This window comes from Bos indicus, chromosome 21 (assembly GCF_029378745.1).
Source record: "Bos indicus isolate NIAB-ARS_2022 breed Sahiwal x Tharparkar chromosome 21, NIAB-ARS_B.indTharparkar_mat_pri_1.0, whole genome shotgun sequence".
NCBI lineage: Eukaryota > Metazoa > Chordata > Mammalia > Artiodactyla > Bovidae > Bos > Bos indicus.
In genome coordinates, this window is record NC_091780.1 from 5,328,821 (window position 1) to 5,348,226 (window position 19,406).

The window sequence follows — 19,406 nt, forward strand, 5'->3', positions numbered from 1 at the left end:
GAGACTTAGCACATTGAAAGTCTTGAAATATTGCCTGGTGCCTCATTACAGAAAGCAATATGATGATGATGGTGGTGGTGATGATGATGATATTAATGGTGGAGGTGATAGTGATAATGATGATTACTATGGTAAAGAAGAAGAAGATAGTGAAAGTAGTGGTGGTTGTAATTAACAGGAAGAAGAGGCATAGGAAGAGGACTGAATGGCTAAGAAAATTACTGAAATTTTCCTCCCAAATTCACATGCCCTCTGAAACTCCAACTACTTTTGTTCTTTCAAGTTAATGCATGCATCTTCAGAAGAGTATGGTTAATTTAAATGTAAATATTTAAATATGTTTATAGAAAATATTTGTTGTTGTTCAGTCACCAACTTGTGTCTGACCCTTTGTGACCCCTGGGCTTCAGCATGTCAGGCTTCCCTGTCCCACACCATCTCCCAGAGTTTACCCAAATTAATGCCCATTGAATCAGTGATGCCATCCAATCATCTCATCCTCTTTTGCCCTTTTTTCCTTCTGCCTTCAATCTTTCCCAGCATAAAGGTCTTTTGCAATGAGTTGGGTGTTTGCATCAGGTAGCCAAATTATTGGAGTTTCAGCTTTGACATCAGTACTTCCAATGAATATTCAAGGTTGATTTCCTTTAAGAGTGTCTGGTTTGATCTTCTTGCTGTCCAAGGGAATCTCAAGAGTCTTATCCAGCACCACAGTCTGAAGGCATCAATTCTTTGGTACTCTGCCTTCTTTATGGTCCAGCTCTCACATTTGTACATGACTACTGGAAAGACCATAGCCTTGACAATATGGAACTTTGTTGGCAAAAATGATATATTTGCTTTTTAACACACTGTCTATGTTTGTCATAGCTTTCCTGCCAAGAAGCAATCATCTTCTAACTTCAAGGCTGCAGTTACCATCCACATTGATTTTAGAACCCAAGAAGAGGAAATCAGTCAATGTTTCCACATTTTCCCCATCTACTTGCTGAAGTGATGGGACTGGATGCCATAATCTTAGTTTTTTTAATATCAAGTTTTAATCTGGCTTATTTACTCTTCTCCTTTACCCTCATCATGAGGTTCTTTGTTCCTCTTCATGTTCTGCCATTGTATCATCTGCATCTGAGGTTGTTGATATTTCCCCAGGCAAACTTGATCCCAGTTTGTAACTCATTCAGCCTGGCATTTCCCAAGATGCCCTCTGTGTATAAGTTAAATAAACAGGGTGACAAAAAACAGCGATGTTGTACTCCTTGGTATGCATTTTCATAAGAGGATTTTCAGCAGTATTTAACAGAATTGATTCAGTATTCAACCCTGATTTTGGAAAATATTTTAAAAAGCTGTTAGGAAAGCTTTAAATACACATATATATATATATATATATATATATATATATGGCCATGAACATTCCTGGGATAGTAAGGCTCAAATACAAAATTACTTGAACAAACTTTTAGAGCAGAGAGAAATGAATATTTCAGAGGTATCAATAGTGGCAGGCATATAGAGTGTGAAGTTCTAGACATACCTATTCGGATTTGGGGGATATGCTCTTTTTATAATTAGTTTGACATTTCACAAGCTCATGTTACAAATTCTTTCCTAAAGTTTATATAAGTTCATTGAATATTTTGAAATCTGGCATGATGAAGATACTAGCTATATGTAGTCAAAGTCACACAATGCTAAAGAGTGTAGAGTAAGGTAACAAAGTTAACTTTTCCACAAACCAAGCCTGTATCTTGGATTGTCTTTTAGATTATATCTTGTTATCCAAACTGACTGTTTATATATTTTATATATTTCTTTTGGACTTGAAATTCCAAAAGAAATCAATAAAATATTCTTCTGAAAGATTTGTAAAACTCTTAAACAGAAATTTCATTTCATATTAAACTATAACATTTATAAGTAACTTAGCAAAAATAGCCTTTTAATTATTAAATGTAGTTAAAATTAGAGCTTTTTTGTGTGTGTTTTGGTCAACATCAGTTTAGTATAAGACATTGATTCTAGATGATAAAAGATGAAATGAGAGCTATATTGAGAAATATCTGGTAAGATGTAAGTTAGTGGCCATGTTTCCCTGTCCATGACCTAAAAAGACAGAGTTGAATTTCTTTTGAGATCATAATTTAGGTGCTATAAAATGCAAACATTTTCACATTTGTAACCTACATGCAATCATCACCAAAAACAAGATAGAGAATCTGTATTTTCCCCATCTCAGTGAGTTCATTCATGTCTCTTTCTGTTCTCCAGGCCCACATTAGGGTGATTAGTTTTTAAAATGAGTACATTTGTTCATACTTTGTTCTCTGAACTGTTGAAAGTGAAGCAATTTAGCATAGTAACAACTGTAGTATTTTCCAAATTTCTTTTTACAGCTATAACATAAGATGCAGATTACTTTCATATTTTACATGAGAATGTGAAACTTAAATTTTGTAGATGGTACTCAAAAGGGACTGAAAACCCCTTTGATCTTGGAGGCCAGGGGGACCTGATTACAGAACTTCCACAGGACTGGTGAAACAGACTCTTGGAGGGCACAAACAAAACCTTGTGTGCACTGGGAGCCAGGAGAAAGGAACAGTATCTCCACAGAGACTGAGTCAGACTTGTCGATGAGTGTCCAGGAGTCTCCGGTGGAGGCAGGGATAGAGTGGCCTGCTGCAGGGTCAGAGGCACTGAATACAAGGATGCCTGAACAAGTCCTTATGAAGGAGGTTACCATTAGCTTCAGTATCCCTACCATAGTTTGGTTCAGGCCAAAAAAAGGGAGGGAACACAAAATTGGATTAAAGATTTACTGATCATGGCCACACCCATCAAAACAAGACCTAGTTTGCCCCAAAGTAATTCTCTCCCATCAGGAAGCTTCCATAAGTCTCTTATCCTTATCCATCAGAGGGCAGAGAGAATGAAAACCACAATCACAGAAAACTAATCAAACTGATCACATGGACCACAGCCTTGTCTAACTCAAAGAAACTATGAGCCATGCCACATAGGGCCACCCAAGATGGATGGGTCAAAGTGGAGAGTTTTGACAAAACATGGTCCACTGGAGAAGGGAATGGCAAACCACTTCAGCATTCTTGCTCTCAGAGCACCGTGAACAGTATGAAAAGGCAAAAAGGTATGAAAATGAAAGATGAACTCACTAGGTTGGTAGGTGCCCAATATGTTACTGGAGAAGAGTGGATAAATAACTCCAAAAAGAATGAAGAGATGGAGTCAAAGCCAAAACAGCGCCCAGCTGTGGATGTGACTGGTGATGGAAGTAAAGTCCAATGCTATAAAGAACAATATTGCATAGAAACCAGGAATGTTACGTCCATGAATCAAGGTAAATTGGAAGTGGTAAAACAGGAGATGACAAGAGTGAACACTGACTATTTAGGAATAAGTGAACTAAAGGACTGGAACAGGCAAATTTAATTCAGATGACCATTATATCTACTACTGTAGACAAGAATCCCTTAGAAGAAATGGAATAACCCTCACAGTCAACAAAAGAGTCCAAAATGCAGTACTTGGGTGCATTGACCAAAATGACAGCATGATCTCTGTTCATTTCCAAGGCAAACCATTCAATATCAGAGTTATCCAAGTCTATGCATCAAACAATAATGCCAAAGAAGCTGAAGTTGAATGGTTCCATGAAGACTTACAAGACCTTCTAGAACTAACACCCCCAAAAAATGTCCTTTTCATCATAGGGGACTGGAATGCAGAAGTAGGAAGTCAAGAGATACCTGGAGTAACAGTCAAGTTTGGCCTTGGAGTACGAAATGAAGCAGGGCAAAGGCCAACAGTATTTTGCCAAGAGAACACTCTGGTCATAGCAAACACCCTCTTCCAACAACACAAAAGATGACCCTACACATGGCATCACCAGATGGTCAATACCAAAATCAGATTGATTAGATTCTTTGCAGCTAAAGATGGAGAAGTTCTATACAGTCAGCAAAAAGAAGAACAGGAGCTGACTGTGGCTCAGATCATGAACTCCTTATTGCCAAATTCAGACTTATATTGAAGAAAGTAGGGAAAACCACTAGACCACTTAGGTATGAGCTAAGTCAAATCCCTTACGATTATACAGTGGAGGTGACAAATAGATTCCAGGGATTAGATCTGATATAGTGCCTGAAGAGCTATGGACAGAGATTTGTGACATTGTACATAAGGCAGTGATTAAGACTATCCCCAAGAAAAAAATGCAAAAGGGCAAAATGGTTGCCTGAGGAGGCCTTACAAATAGCTGAGAAAAGAAGAGGAGTGAAAGGCAAAAGAGAAAAGGAAAGGTATACCTATTTGAATGCAGAGTTCCAAAGAATAGCAAGGAGAGATAAGAAGCCTTCCTCAGTGATCAACACAAAGAAATAGAGGAAAACAATAGAATGGGAAAGACTAGAGATCTCTTCAAGAAAATTAGAGATACCAAGGGAACATTTCATGCAAAGACAGGCATAAAAAAGGACAGAAATGTTATGGACCTAACAGAAGCAGAATATATTAAGAAGAGGTGCCAAGAATAAACAGAAGAATTATACAAAAAAGTTTTTGTTGTTGTTGTTGTTGTTGTTTTTGCAGTCCATGGGGTCTCAAAGAGTCAGACACAACTGAGTGACTGAAGGCTGTATATTATTATCCTGCTTATTTAACTTATATGCAGAGCACATTATGTGAAATGCTGGGCTGGATGAAGCACAAGCTGGAATCAAAATTGCTGGGAGAAATATCAATAACCTCAGATATGCAGGCGATACCACCCTTATGGCAGAAAGTGAACAGAAACTTAAGAGCCTCCTGATTAAAGTGAAAGAGGAGAGTGAAAAAGGTGGCTTAAAACTCAACATTTAAAAAACTAAGATCATGGCATCCGTTCCCATCATTTCATGGCAAATAGATGGGGAACCAATGGAAACAGTGACAGACTTTATTCTCTTGGGATCCAAAATCACGGCAGATGGGGACTGTAGCCAGTAAATTAAAAGATGCATGCTCCTTGGAATAAAAGCTATGACCAGCCTAGACAGCATAATAAAAAGCAGAGACAGTACTTTGTGACAAGTCTATCTAGTCAAAGCTATGGTTTTTCCAGTAGTCATGTATGGATGTGAGAGTTGGACCATAAAGAAAGCTGAGCACTGAAGAATTGATGCTTTTGAACTGTGGTGGTGTTGGAGAAGACTCTTCAGTGTTCCTTAGACTGCAAGGAGATCAAACTTGTCAATCCTAAAGGAAATCAGTTCTGAATATTCATTGGAAGGACTGATGCTGAAGCTGGAGCTCCAATACTTATGCAACCTCATGTAAATAACTGACTCATTGGAAAAGACCCTGATGCTGGGGAAGATTGAAGGAAGGAGGAGAAGGGGATGACAGAGGATGAGATGCTTAGACGGCGTCACCAACTCGATGGACATGAGTTTGAGTATGCTTCAGGAGTTGGTGATGGACAGGGAAGCCTGGCATGTTGCAGTCCATGGGGTTGCAAAGAGTCAGGCACGACTGAGCAACTGAACTCAGCAAATTAATCACAAGCACAGAAGTCAGAGCTGTAATAAAAAATCTTCTGACAAACAAAAGCCCAGTGATAGCTGACGTCACAGGTGAATTCTTCTAAAAGTTAGAGATGAGTTAACACCTATCCTGCTCAAACCCTTCCAGAAAATTGCAGAAGATGGAAAACTCTCAATCCCATTCTATGAGGCCACCATTACCCTAATACAAAAACCAGATAAAGATATCACAATAAAGAAAATGCAGGCCAATATCACCCATAAACATAGATGCAAACATCCTCAACAAAATTCTACCAAACAGAATCCAACAACACATTAAAAGGATCATACATCAAGATCAAGTGGGAGTTATCCCAGTGATGCAAGGACTCTTCAGTATATGTAAATCAACCGATGTGATAGACCATATTAATAAGTTGAAAGACAAAAAAACATATGATCTTCTCAACAGATGCAGAAAAAGCTTTAACAAAATTCAACACTGGTTAATGATAAAGACTCTCCATAAAGTAGGCATAGAAGGAACATACCTCAACATAATAAAGGCCGTATACAACAAATCCACAGCAAACATTATTCTCAACAGTGAGAAAATGAATGCATTTGGTGCAAGAGGAGCAAGAGCAAGGTCACTGCAGCCACGAAATTAAAAGATGCTTGCTCCTTGGAAGGAAAGCTATGACCAACTGAGACAGCATATTAAAAAGCAGAGACATTACTTAGCAAACAAAGGTCTATCTAGTCAAAGCTATAGTTTTTCCAGTAGTCATGTATGGATGTGAGAGTTGGACTCTAAAGAAAGCTGAGTGCCAAAGAATTGATGCTTTTGAACTGTGGTGTTGGAAAAGATTCTTGGGAGTCCCTTGGACTGCAGGGAGATCCAACCAGTCCATCCTAAAGGAAATCAGTCCTGAATATTCATTGGAAGGACTGATGCTGAAGCTGAAACTCCAGTAATTTGTCCACCTGATGTGAAGAACTGATTCCTTGGAAAAGACCCTGATGCTGGGAAAGATTGAAAGCAGGAGGAGAAAGGTTTGACACAGGATGAGATGGTTGAATGGCATCACCGACTTGATGGACATGAGTTTGAGCAAGCTCTGGGAGTTGGTGATGGACAGGGAAGCTTGGCATGCTGCAGTCCATGGGGTCGCAAACAGTTGGACAAAACTTGGCCACTGAACAACAACAACAAATTACATAATATTGTACATCAACTACGCTTCAATAATAATAATAAATGTAAATATGTAATAAATAATAAAAGCTATATATATATATAATAAAGTTTATAATTAAAAAGTAAATTTGTCTTTCCTGAGATCTAGACAGACTCAGCTCTGGAAAAGTTTTGAAGGTCTGGTGAGAGTGAGCCAGGAAGTTAGATAAGGTCTATACTTTGAATGTCAACTACAACCAAGCCTTCCACACTGAGAGATATATTCTATGTTCACACAGACATGGCATGTGGTTGTTCACATTTTGTTGATCGTGAAGATCTGCAGCAAAAATCTTCTGGGTTAAGTAGCCACTTCCCATTCATTTTTGGAGTTTCTATGCATATGAGGAAAAGTTAATGATTAAATATGGACTAAAATGTCAACTCCTATTAAGTGATCAGAATTATAATTTTGCCTTTGATGTGTTACAATCCTATGTCTTCAAGCACTAATATTTGTTTTGCATTTTTAGATGGCTACCCCAAAGAAGAAATGATTTATAGATGGAGAAAAAACTCAGTTGAGGCAGCTGATCAGAAATCCTGGCGGCTTTATCAGTTTGATTTCATGGGCCTCAGAAACACCACGGAAATTGTGCAAACATCAGCAGGTAAGAGATAACTTAAAGAAGTGTAATTCTCAAAAAAAAAAAAAAAAAAAAAAAAACCTCTGACTTTTTCCCTTGATGCCTAAGGCATACCTTTCATGTAGAATTCCTTCCTGTGTGTGTTTTAGCTAATTATACTCAGGCAGCCATGATTCCTAAGTGATATTTGAGGCAAAACAGCTGATCTAAAAGTCAAAAGTGTTCAATGTTTTAATTGCAATGGGGAAAGGGTGATTAGAATTGTCTTATACTTTTAAATTGAGACCATGTTGGCATTATGTCCATAAATCCTCTCATCACTGACCAGATTTATATAAACCAATTTCACTAATGGTAAGAGTTCTACAGCTTTCCATATACATGATGAACATGAGATACTATAGATAATATACAAAACAAAAAGCTGATGTGAAATGTCCTTTGAATTTCAGTTTCTAGCTTCTTCCTTTCCTTCAAACTTTGTGTCTTTTTTTAATATATTGAGCCCAATAATTATCCACCAATTTCATTTTAAGTGAACATTATATGCATAACACATGTATTTAGATGAAAGAGATGCTTCACCTATTAATGTCTTTAAATATATTTTTTTGTTTTATGGATGTTTATTATTTGTTTTCTGGTAATTCCCAAATAAGGATCTATGGTTCATTATTTTGCAATTCATTTTTTTCTAACAGGATTTGGGGAGTAGATTGGTTTCAAGTCAGTTTTTCTTCTGATCTAGTTATTTGCTAATATAAATAATTTATTGACTTTTAAAACACCATAATAATTTGCTTCATATGACTAGATTAAGATGTGAATTTTAATAATTAGTAGTAAATATCTTTAGTTCATCAGGCACTCTGTCTATCAGAGCTAGTCCATTAAATCTATTTTTCGCTTCCACTGTATAATCATAAGGGATTTAATTTAGGTCATACCTAAATGGTCTAGTGGTTTTCCCCACTTTCTTCAATTTAAGTCTGAATTTGGCAATAAGGAGCTCATGATCTGAGCCACAGTTAGCTCCTGGTCTTCTTTTTCCTGACTGTATAGAGCTTCTCCATCTTTGGCTGCAAAGTATATAATCAATCTGATTTCAGTGTTGACCATCTGGTGATGTCCATGTGTAGAGTCTTCTCTTGTGTTGTTGGAAGAGGGTGTTTGCTATGACCAGTGCATTCTCTTGCCAAAACTCTATTAGCCTTTGCCGTGCTTCAATCTGTACTCCAAGGCCAAATTTGCCTGTTACTCCAGGTGTTTCTTGATTTCCTACTTTTGCATTCCAGTCCCCTATGATGAAAAGGACATCTTTTTTGGGTGTTATTTCTAAAAGGTCTTGTGGGTCTTCATAGAACCGTTCAACTTCAGCTTCTTCAGCATTACTGGTTGGAGCATAGGCTTGGATTACTGTGATATTGAATGGTTTGCCTTGGAAACGAACAGAGATCATTCTGTCGTTTTTGAGATTGCATCCAAGTACTGCATTTCACACTCTTTTGTTGACCATGGTGGCTACTCCATTTCTTCTAAGGGATTTCTGCCCACCAGTAGATATAATGGTCATCTGAGTTAAATTCATCCATTTTAGTTCCCTGATTCCTAGAATGTTGACATTCACTCTTGCCATCTCCTGTTTGACCACTTCCAATTTGCCTTGATTCATGGACCTGACATTCCAAGTTCCTATGCAATATTGCTCTTTACAGCATCGGACCTTGCTTCTATCACCAGGCACATCCACAACTGGGTATTGTTTTTGCTTTGGCTCCATCCCTTCATTCTTTCTGGAGTTATTTCTCCACTGATCTCCAGTAGCATATTGGGCACTTCCTGGGGAGTTCCTCTTTCAGTATCCTAACATTTTGCCTGTTCCTACTGTTCATGGGGTTCTCAAGGCAAGAATACTGAAGTGGTTTGCCATTCCCTCTCCCATTGATGACATTGTGTCAGACCTCTCCACCATGACCCATCCGTCTTGGGTGGCCCCACATGGCATGGCTTAGTTTAATTGAGTTAGACAAGGCTGTGGTCCATGTGATCAGATTGGCTAGTTTTCTGTGATTATGGTTTCAGTGTGTCTGCCCTCTGATGCCCTCTCACAACACTTATGGATGTAAGAGTTGGACTGTGAAAAAAAGTTGAGTGCTGAAGAACTGATGCTTTTGAACTGTGGTGTTGGAGAAGACTCTTGAGAGTCCCTTGGATTGCAAGGAGATCCAACCAGTCCGTTCTAAAGGAGATCAGTCCTGGATGTTCAGTGGAAAGACTGATGCTAAAGCTGAAACTCCAATACTTTGGCCACCTCATGTGAAGAGTTGACTCATTGGAAAAGACCCTGATGCTGGGAGGTATTGGGAGCAGGAAGAGAAGGGGACGACAGAGGATGAGATGGCTGGATGGCATCACTGACTCGATGGACATGACTTTGAGTAAACTCCAGTAGTTGGTGATGGACAGGGAGGCCTGGCATTCTGTGATTCCTGGGGTCACAAAGAGTTGGACACGATTGAGAAACTGAACTGAACTGAGTAAATATCCTTAAAGAACAGTCTGAGTTTTTTTAACTTGTTATTTTGTATTAGGGTATAGCCAATTGACGATGTTCTAATAGTTTGAGGTGAGCAGCAAAGAGACTCATTCATAAATATACATGAATCCATTCTTCCCCAAACTCCTCTCCTGTACAGTCTGCCACATAACACTGAGAAGAGGTCCATGTGCTATACAGTAGGCCCTTGTTTGTTATCCATTTTAAATATAACAGTGTGTACATTCCCATTCCTAACTCTCTATCCCTTTCCCCCATCTTTCCCCCCAGCAACTATAAGTTCATTCTCTATATCTGTGAGTCTTTTCCTCTTTTGTAAGTATAAGTTCGTTATATCATTTCTTTTTAGATTCCACATACAAGGGATGTTGCATGATATTTCTCCTTCTCTGTCTGACTTCACTCCATATGACAGTCTCTAGGTCCTTCCATGTTGCTGCAAATGACATTCTTTCATTCTTTTTAATGGCTAATATTCATTGCCTATATGTACCAGATCTTATTTGTCCATTCTTCTGTTGACAGGCTTTTAGGTTACTTCCTAAAAGAAGTAACCTAAAAGAATTCTAAAATAGAATTCCATGTCTTGGCTCTTATAAACAGTGCTGCATTGGGGTGCATGCATCCTTTTGGAACATGTCCTTCTCTGGATATATGCCCAGGAGTGGAATTGCAGGGTCATATGATAGCTCTATTTTTAGTTTGTTTGTTTGTTTGTTTTTAAGGAACTTCCATCTGTTCTCCATATCGACTGTATCAATTTACATTCTCATCAACAGTGTAGGAGGGGTCCCTTCTCTCCACACCCTCTCCAGTATTTATTGCTTGTGGGTTTTTTGATGATAGCCATTTTTGACTGGTGTGAGGTGATATCTCATTGTAGTTTTTATTTGCATTTCTGTAATAATTAGAGATGTTGAACATCTTTGCATGTGCCTCTTGACCATCTGTATGCTTTCTTTGGTGAAATTTCTATTTAAGTCTTCTGCCCTATTTTTTATTGGGTTGATTGTTTTGATACTGTTAAGTGTCATGAGCTGTTGTAAATTTTAGAGATTAATTCCTTGTTGCTCACCCCATTTGCAAATAATTTCTGCCATTCTGTGAGTTGTCTTTTCCTTTTGTTTGGTTTTTTCATTGTGCAAAAGCTTTTGAGTTTAAAAAAAAAGGAAGTCATTCAGTCATGTCAGTCATGTCCAACTATTTGTGACCCCATGGACTGTACAGTCCATGGAATTCTCCACACCAGAATATGGAGTGGGTAGCCTTTGCCTTCTCCAGGGGATCTTCCCAACCCAGGGATTGAACTCAGTTATCCCACATTGCAGGCAAATTCTTTACCAGCTGAGCCATAAGGGAAGCCCTTTGAGTTTAAGTAGGACCCAACTGTTTACTTTTGTTTTTATTTCCATTATTCTGGGAATAATAGATTGAAAAATATATTGCTGAGATTTATTTCAGAGAATGTTCTGCCTATGTTTTCCTCTAGGAATTTCACAATGTCTGGTTCTCAAGATTGTTTTGGCTATTCAGGGTCTTTTGTTTCTCCATACAAATTTTAAGATTTTTTTGTTCTAGCTCTGTGAAAAAATGCCATTGCAAATTAGATAGGGATTGCAATGAATCTGTAGATCACCTTGGGTAGTATAGTCATTTTGACAATATTGATTCTTCTGATCCAAGAACATGATATATCTTACCATTTGCTTATGTCTTCTTCTATTTCTTTCATCAGGCTCTTATAGTTTTCAGAGTACAGTTCTTTTGTCATCTTGTGTGTGTGTGATAGCCAATCAGTAGTGTTCAACTCTTTTGTACCCCATGGACTGTAGCCTGCCAGGCTCCTCTGGTCCATGAAATTCTCCAGGCAAAATTACTGGAGTGGGTAGCCATTCCCTTCTCCAGGGGATCTTCCTGACCCAGGGATCACACCTGGATGTCCTGTGTTGCAGGCAGAGTTCTTTACCGCTGAGCCACTGGGAAAGCCCCCTTTGTCTCCTGGACAGGTTTATTTTGAGGTATTTTATTCTTTTTAATGAGATGATAAATGGAATTGTTTCTTGAATTTCTCTTTCTGATCTTTTGTTAGTGTATAGAAATGCAACAGATTTCTGGGTGTTAATTTTGTAACCTGAAACTACTAAATTCATTGAAGAACTCTATTAATTTTAAGAACAGTCTGAATTTTTTGATAGAATTCTAAAATAGATAGCTGAAGTTGCTACTTTGTATCCATGGGGATTGATTCCCACATCCCTAAAGGTATCAATATACCAGATGCTCAACCCCACTACATAAAATGGCCTAATGCCTGCATTTAACATACATCCTTCTATATATTTTAAATTATCTCTAAATTACTTATAATACCTAATATATTGTAAATGCTATGTAAATAGTTGTGAATACAATGTAAATATTATTCAAATACAATTGACCCTTAAGCAACTCAGTTTAAACTGTACAAGTTCACTGAAATTTTGATTTTTTTTCTGTAGTAAATACTACAGTACTATGCAACCCCAGTTGGCTGAATCCCTGTATGCAGAACCTTGGATATGAAAAAATTAGAGAACTACACATACTGAGGACCATTTACATTAAAACCTTGTGGGCACCAGGATCCACAGACTCCACAAGAGATTGAACCAGATCTGCCTTTGAGTGTTTGAGTGTATCCTGTGGAGGCATGGCTCAGCAGTGGCTGTCTCAGGCACAGGGACTCTGGCTGCAACAAACCTGGGAGGCACTGTCACATAAATCCTCATGGAGGAGGTCACCATTAGCCCCACCATAGAGCCACTGGGTATAGAGCCACAAGCTGGATAACAATTATATCAAAGAAGTTCTCACACTGCTGCAAAAGTTCTAGGGCCCACAACAAATTCCCCAACCTCGGGATCTGAGAACGGGATGGAGAACCCTCAGGAACTTGACTTCAAAGACCTGTGGGATTTGATTACAGAATTTCCACAGGTGTGAGGAAACAGATTCTCGGAGGGCACAAACAAAATTTTGTGCAACCAGGACCCGGGAGAAAGGAGCAGTGACACCACAAGAGAGTAAGCCAGACTTGCCTGTGAGTGTCCAGGAGTCTCTGGCAGAGGCAGGGCCTATTGTGGGGTCAGGGACACTGAACACAATCCTGGCAGAACCCTAGCAGCAGGGTGGTGCTGGTATAAGTCTTTTTGAAGGACTTACTTTTGAAGGAATACTTCAGTATTCCTGCCTTGAGAACCCCATGAACCGTATGAAAAGGCAAAAAGATTTGACACTGAAAGATGAACTCTCCAGATTGGTAGGTGCCCAATATGCAACTAGAGAAGAGCAGAGAACTAGCTCAGGAAATATGAAGAGGCTCAGCCAAAGAAAAAACAACACCCAGTTATGGATATGATTGGTGATAAAAGCAAAGTCTGATGCTGTAAAGAACATTATTGCATAGAACTGGAATGTTTGCTCTGTGAATCAGGGTAAATTAGATGTGGTCAAACAGGAGAGGGGAAGAGTGAACATTGATATTTTAGGAGTCAGTGAACTAAAATGGATGTGAATGGGAGAATTTAATTCAGAAGACCAACTGTGGGCTGTCAATTCCTTAGAAGAAATGGAGTAGCCCTCATAGTCAATAAAACAGGCCAGAATGCAGTACTTGGGTGTAATCTCAAAAACGATGAATGATCTCTGTTTATTTCCAAGAAAACCATTCAATATCACAGTAATCCAAGTCTATGCCCCTACCACTAATGCCGAAGAAGCTGAAGTTGAACATTTCGATGATGACCTACAAGATCTTCTAGAAATAACACCATAAAAAGATGTTCTTTTCATCATAAGAAAGTGGAATGCATAGGACGGTAGTAAAGAGATACCTGGAGTAACAGACAAGTGTGGCCTTGGAGTACAAAATTAAGCAAGGCAAAGGCTAACAGTTTTGCCAAGAGAATGCACTGGTCATAGAAAACACCCTTTTCCAACAACACAAGAGAAGACTCTACACATGGACATCACCAGATGGTCAATACTGAAATTAGATTGATTATATTCTTTGCAGCCAAAGTTGGAGAAGCTCTATACAGTCAGCAAAAACAAGACCAGGAGCTGACTGGGGCTCAGATAATGAACTCCTCATTGCCAAATGCAGGCTTAAATTGAAGAAAGTAGAGAAAAGCACTAGACCATTCAGGTATGACCTAAATCAAATTCCTTATGATTGAACAGTGGAAGCAAAAAATGGATTCAAGGGATTAGATGTGATAGAGTGCCTGAAGAACTATGGACTGAGGTTCATGACATTGTACAGAAGACAATAATCAAGATCATCCCCAAGGGGAAAAAAAAAAGGCAAAAATGCAGAATCGTTGACTGAGGAGGTCTTACAAATATCTGAGAAAAGAAGAGAAGCAAAAGGCAAAGGAGAAAAGGAAAGATATATCCATCTGAATGTGCAGAATAGTATGGAAAGATAAGAAAGCCTTCCTCAGTGATCAATGCAAAGAAATAGATGAAAACAATAGAATGGGAAAGACTAGAGATCTCTTCAAGAAAATTAGAGACACCAAGAGAACATTTCATGCAAAGAGGGGCACAGTAAAAGACAGAAAATGTATGGGCCTAACAGAAGCAGAGCATATTAATAAGAGGTGGCAAGAATAAACAGAAGAACTACACAAAAAAGATGTTAATGCCCCAGATAACCATGATTGTGTGATCACTCACCTACAGCCAGACATCTTGGTTGCGAGGTCAAGTGGATCTTAGGAAGCATCACTAGGACCAAAGCTAGTGGAAGTGATGGAATTCCAGCTGACTTATTTCAAATCCTAAAAGATGAGGCTGTTAAAGTGCTGCACTCAATATGCCAGCAAATTAGGAAAACTCAGCAGTGGCCACAGAACTGCAAAATGTCCGTTTTCATTCCAATCCCAAAGAAAGTCAATGCCAAAGAATGCTCAAACTACCACACGATTGCAGTCATCTCATATGCTAACAAAGTAATGCTCAAAATTCTCCAAACTAGGCTTCAACAGTATGTGAACCGAGAACTTCCAAATGTTCAAGCTGGATTTAGAAAAGGCAGAGGAACCAGAGATCAAATTGCCAACATCTGTTGGATCATAGAAAAAGCAAGAGAATTCCAGAAAAACATCTACTGCTGTTTCATTGACTACACTAAAGCCTTTGGCTGTGTGGATCACAACAAACTGTGGAAAATTCTTCATAGATGGAAATCCCAGACCACCTTACTTGCCTCCTGAGAAATATGTATGCAGGTCAAGATGCAATAGTTAGAACTGGACATGGAATAATGGACTGGTTCCAAATTGGGAAAGGAGTACAACAAGGCTGCATATTGTTTTACTGCTTATTTAACTTCTATGCAGAGTACATCATGCAAAATGCTGGGCTGGATGAAGCACATGCTGGAATCAAGATTGCCGGGAGAAATATCAATAACCTCAGATATGCAGATGACACCACTCTTATGGCAAAAAGCAAAGAGGAACTAAAGAGTCTTTTGATGAAAGTGAAAAAGCTGGCTTAAAACTCAATATTCAAAAACTGAAGATCATGGCATCTGTTCCCATCACTTCGTGACAAATAGATGCAGAAACAATGGAAACAGTGACAAACTTTATTTTCTTGGGCTCCAAAATCACTGCAGACTGTGACTGTAGCCACGAAATCAAAAGACACTTGCTCCTTGAAAGAAAAGCAATGACCAACCTAGACAGCATATAAAAAGCAAAGACATTACTTTGCCAACAAAGGTCCATCTAGTCAAGGCTATAATTTTGCCAGTAGTCCTGTATGCATGTGAGAGTTGGACCATAAAGCAAGCTGAGACCCAAAGAATTAAAGGTTTTGAACCGTGATGTTGGAGAGGACTCTTTCTTGCGAGTCCCTTGGACTGCAAGGAGATCAAACCAGTCCATCCTGAGGGAAATCAGTCCTGAATGTTCATTGGAAGGACTGATGCTGAAGCCCTAATACTCTGGCTACCTGATACAAAGAACTGACTCATTGGAAAAGACCCTGATGCTGGGCAGGATTCAAGGCAGGAGGAGAAGGGGATGACAGAGTATGAGATGGTTGCATGACATCACGGACTCGTTGGACATGAGTTTGAGCAAGCTCCAGGAGTAGCTGATGGACAGTGAAGCATGGCGTGCTGCAGTTCATGGAGTCACAAAGACTCAGACATGACTGAGTGACTGATTTATATGCAGATTTTCAAATTATATGTGAATTTTCAATTTATATGTGTATTTTCAACTTATATGTAGATGTTCAGCTGTGTAGAGTGTTGGTGCCCATGTTTTTCAATATTCAAGTGTCCTTTTCATGTGTGTCAAATTCAAGTTTGTTTTTCCTAACTTTCTGGAAAAAAAAATTGTTTCAAATATTGTCAGTCCACAGTTGGTTAAATCTAAGTATGTGGAACCTGTTGCTTTGGAAGGCTTACTGCATTTCACATGAAGAAAGGTCTTAAAAACTATCTAATCAACAGACAAAAGCAAAACTTCTCCACAGATGTCATGGTGGTAAAGGTGAAAAATGACATCTGCGTTTAAATATTAAATGTTGATAAGGTTAAAAGAATGAAAAATCATAATCATTAAATAAATCATGGAGACAGCATATAATGGGGAATGTTTGGGGAAGCATTTACCCAAATTTGAGTCACTTACATTAATAATATAATTACATTCTGAGAGCTTATAATAAACCAGCAGATCTTTGTGGCAGCCCAATGGAAGGTAACTAAATGGGATGATTGTTCTAGTATTTAAATGCCAAGTATTAATGCTGTTCTTTCTTTCCTGGTATTCTGGGCAAAATGATATTAAACAAAAGGAAATGTGAAGGTAGGTTGAACACAACTGGTTTTAAAATATGCAATAAGATCACTGCTATATTTAAAATAAATAATCAACAAGAACCTACTGTATAGCACATAGAATTCTGCTAAATGTTAGGTGGGAACCTGGATGGAAGTGGAGTTTGGGGGAGAATGGATACCTGTATATGTATGGCTAAGTACCTGTGCCATTCGCCTGAGACTATCACAGCACTGTTTGTTAACTGGCTATCAGTTCAGTTCAGTTCAGTCACACAGTCGTGTCTGACTCTTTGCGACCCCATGAATCGCAGCACGCCAGGCCTCCATGTCCAGAAACAACTCCCGGAGTTCACTCAGACTCATGGTCATCGAGTCAGTGATGCCATCCAGCCATCTCATCGTCTGTCGTCCCTGCTCCTCCTGCCCCCAATCCCTCACAGCATCAGAGTCTTTTCCAATGAGTCGACTCTTCGCATAAGGTGGCCAAAGTACTGGAGTTTCAGCTTTAGCATCATTCCTTCCAAAGAAATCCCAGGGCTGATCTCCTTCAGAATGGACTGCTTGGATCTCCTTGCAGACCAAGGGACTCTCAAGAGTCTTCTCCAACACCACAGGTCAAAAGCATCAATTCTTCGGCGCTCAGCCTTCTTCACAGTCCAACTCTCACATCCATACATGACCACAGGAAAAACCATAGCCTTGACTAGACGGACCTTTGTTGGCAAAGTAATGTCTCTGCTTTTGAATATGCTATCCAGGTTGGTCATAACTTTCCTTCCAAGGAGTAAGCATCTTTTAATTTCATGGCTGCAGTCACCATCTGCAGTGATTTTGGAGCCCCAAAAAATAAAGTTTGACACTGTTTCCACTGTTTGCCCATCTATTTCCCATGAAGTGATGGGACCAGATGCCATGATCTTCGTTTTCTGAATGTTGAGCTGTAAGCCAACTTTTTCACTCTCCACTTTCACTTTCATCAAGAGGCTTTTTAGTTCCTCTTCACTTTCTGCTATAAGGGTGGTGTCATCTGCATATCTGAGGTGATTGATATTTCTCCCAGCAATCTTGATTCCAGCTTGTGTTTCCTCCACTCCAGTGTTTCTCATGATGTACTCTTCTTATAAGTTAAATAAGCAGGGTGACAATATACAGCCTTGACGTACTCCTTTTCTTATTTGGAAACAGTCTGTTGTTCCATGTCCAGTTCTCACTGTTGCTTCCTGACCTGCATACAGATTTCTCAAGAGGCAGGTCAGGTGGTCTGGTACTCCCATCTCTTTCAGAATTTTCCACAGTTTATTGTGATCCACACAGTCAAAGGCTTTGGCATAGTCAAGAAAGCAGAAATAGATGTTTTTCTGGAACTCTTTTGCTTTTTCCATGATCCAGTGGATGTTGGCTATTTGATCTCTGGCTCCTCTGCCTTTTCTAAAATCAGCTTGAACATCGGGAAGTTCAGGGTTCATGTATTGCTGAAGCCTGGCTTGGAGAATTTTGAGCATTACTTTACTAGTGTGTGAGATGAGTGCAATTGTGCGGTAATTTGAGCATTCTTTGGCATTGCCTTTCTTTGGGATTGGAATGAAAACTGACCTTTCCCAGTCCTGTGGCCACTGCTGAGTTTTCCAAATTGGCTGGCATATTGAGTGCAACACTTTCACAGCATCATCTTTCAGGATTTGAAATAGCTCAACTGGAATTCCATGACCTCCACTAGCTTTGTTTGTAGGGATGCTTTCTAAGGCCCACTTGACTTCACATTCCAGGATGTCTGGCTCTAGGTCAGTGATAACACCATCGTGAATATCTGGGTCATGAAGATCTTTTTTGTACAGTTCTTCTGTGTATTCTTGCCATCTCTTCTTAATATCTTCTGTTAGGTCCATTTTTGTCCTTTATCGAGCTCATCTTTGCATGAAATGTTCTCTTGGTATCTCTAATTTTCTTGAAGAGATCTCTCGTCTTTCCCATTCTGTTGTTTTCCTCTATTTCTTTGCATTGATCGCTGAGGAAGGCTTTCTTATCTCTTCTTGCTATTCTTTGGAACTCTGTATTCAGATGCTTATATCTTTCCTTTTTCTTTTGCTTTTTGCTTCTTTTCTTTTCACAGCTATTTTTAAGGCCTCCCCATACAGCCATTTTGCTTTTTTGCATTTCTTTTCCATGCGGATGGTCTTGATCCCTGTCTCCTGTACAATGTCACAAGCCACATTCCATAGTTCATCAGGCACTCTATCTATCAGATCTAGGCCCTTAAATCTATTTCTCACTTCCACTGTATAATCATAAGGGATTTGATTTAGGTCATACCTAGTGGTATGGTCTAGTGGTTTTCCCTACTTTCTTCAATATAAGTCTGAATTTGGTAATAAGGAGTTCATGATCTGAGCCACAGTCAGCTCCTGGTCTTGTTTTTGTTGAGTGTATAGAGCTTCTCCATCTTTGGCTGCAAAGTATAAAATCAATCTGATTTCAGTGTTGACCATCTGGTGATGTCCATGTGTAGAGTCTTCTCTTGTGTTGTTGGAAGAGGGTGTTTGCTATGACCAGTGCATTTTCTTGGTAAAACTCTATTAGTCTTTGCCCTGCTTCATTCTGTATTCCAAGGCCAAATTTGCCTGTTACTCCAGGTGTTTCTTGATTTCCTACTTTTGCA

The 19,406-nt window shown here is 39.1% G+C and overlaps 1 protein-coding gene across 2 annotated transcripts in view; it reads left to right on the top strand.

Annotated features, from left to right (window-relative positions):
- GABRG3 (gamma-aminobutyric acid type A receptor subunit gamma3) overlaps nt 1–19,406 on the top strand; it is an 846,991-nt gene that overhangs the window by 677,988 nt on the left and 149,597 nt on the right. For both annotated transcript variants that reach the window (XM_070774998.1, XM_070774999.1), the window contains exon 6: nt 7,236–7,373. In XM_070774998.1, coding sequence (XP_070631099.1) covers nt 7,236–7,373 — 138 coding nt within the window. The remainder of the gene's footprint in view (nt 1–7,235; nt 7,374–19,406) is intronic.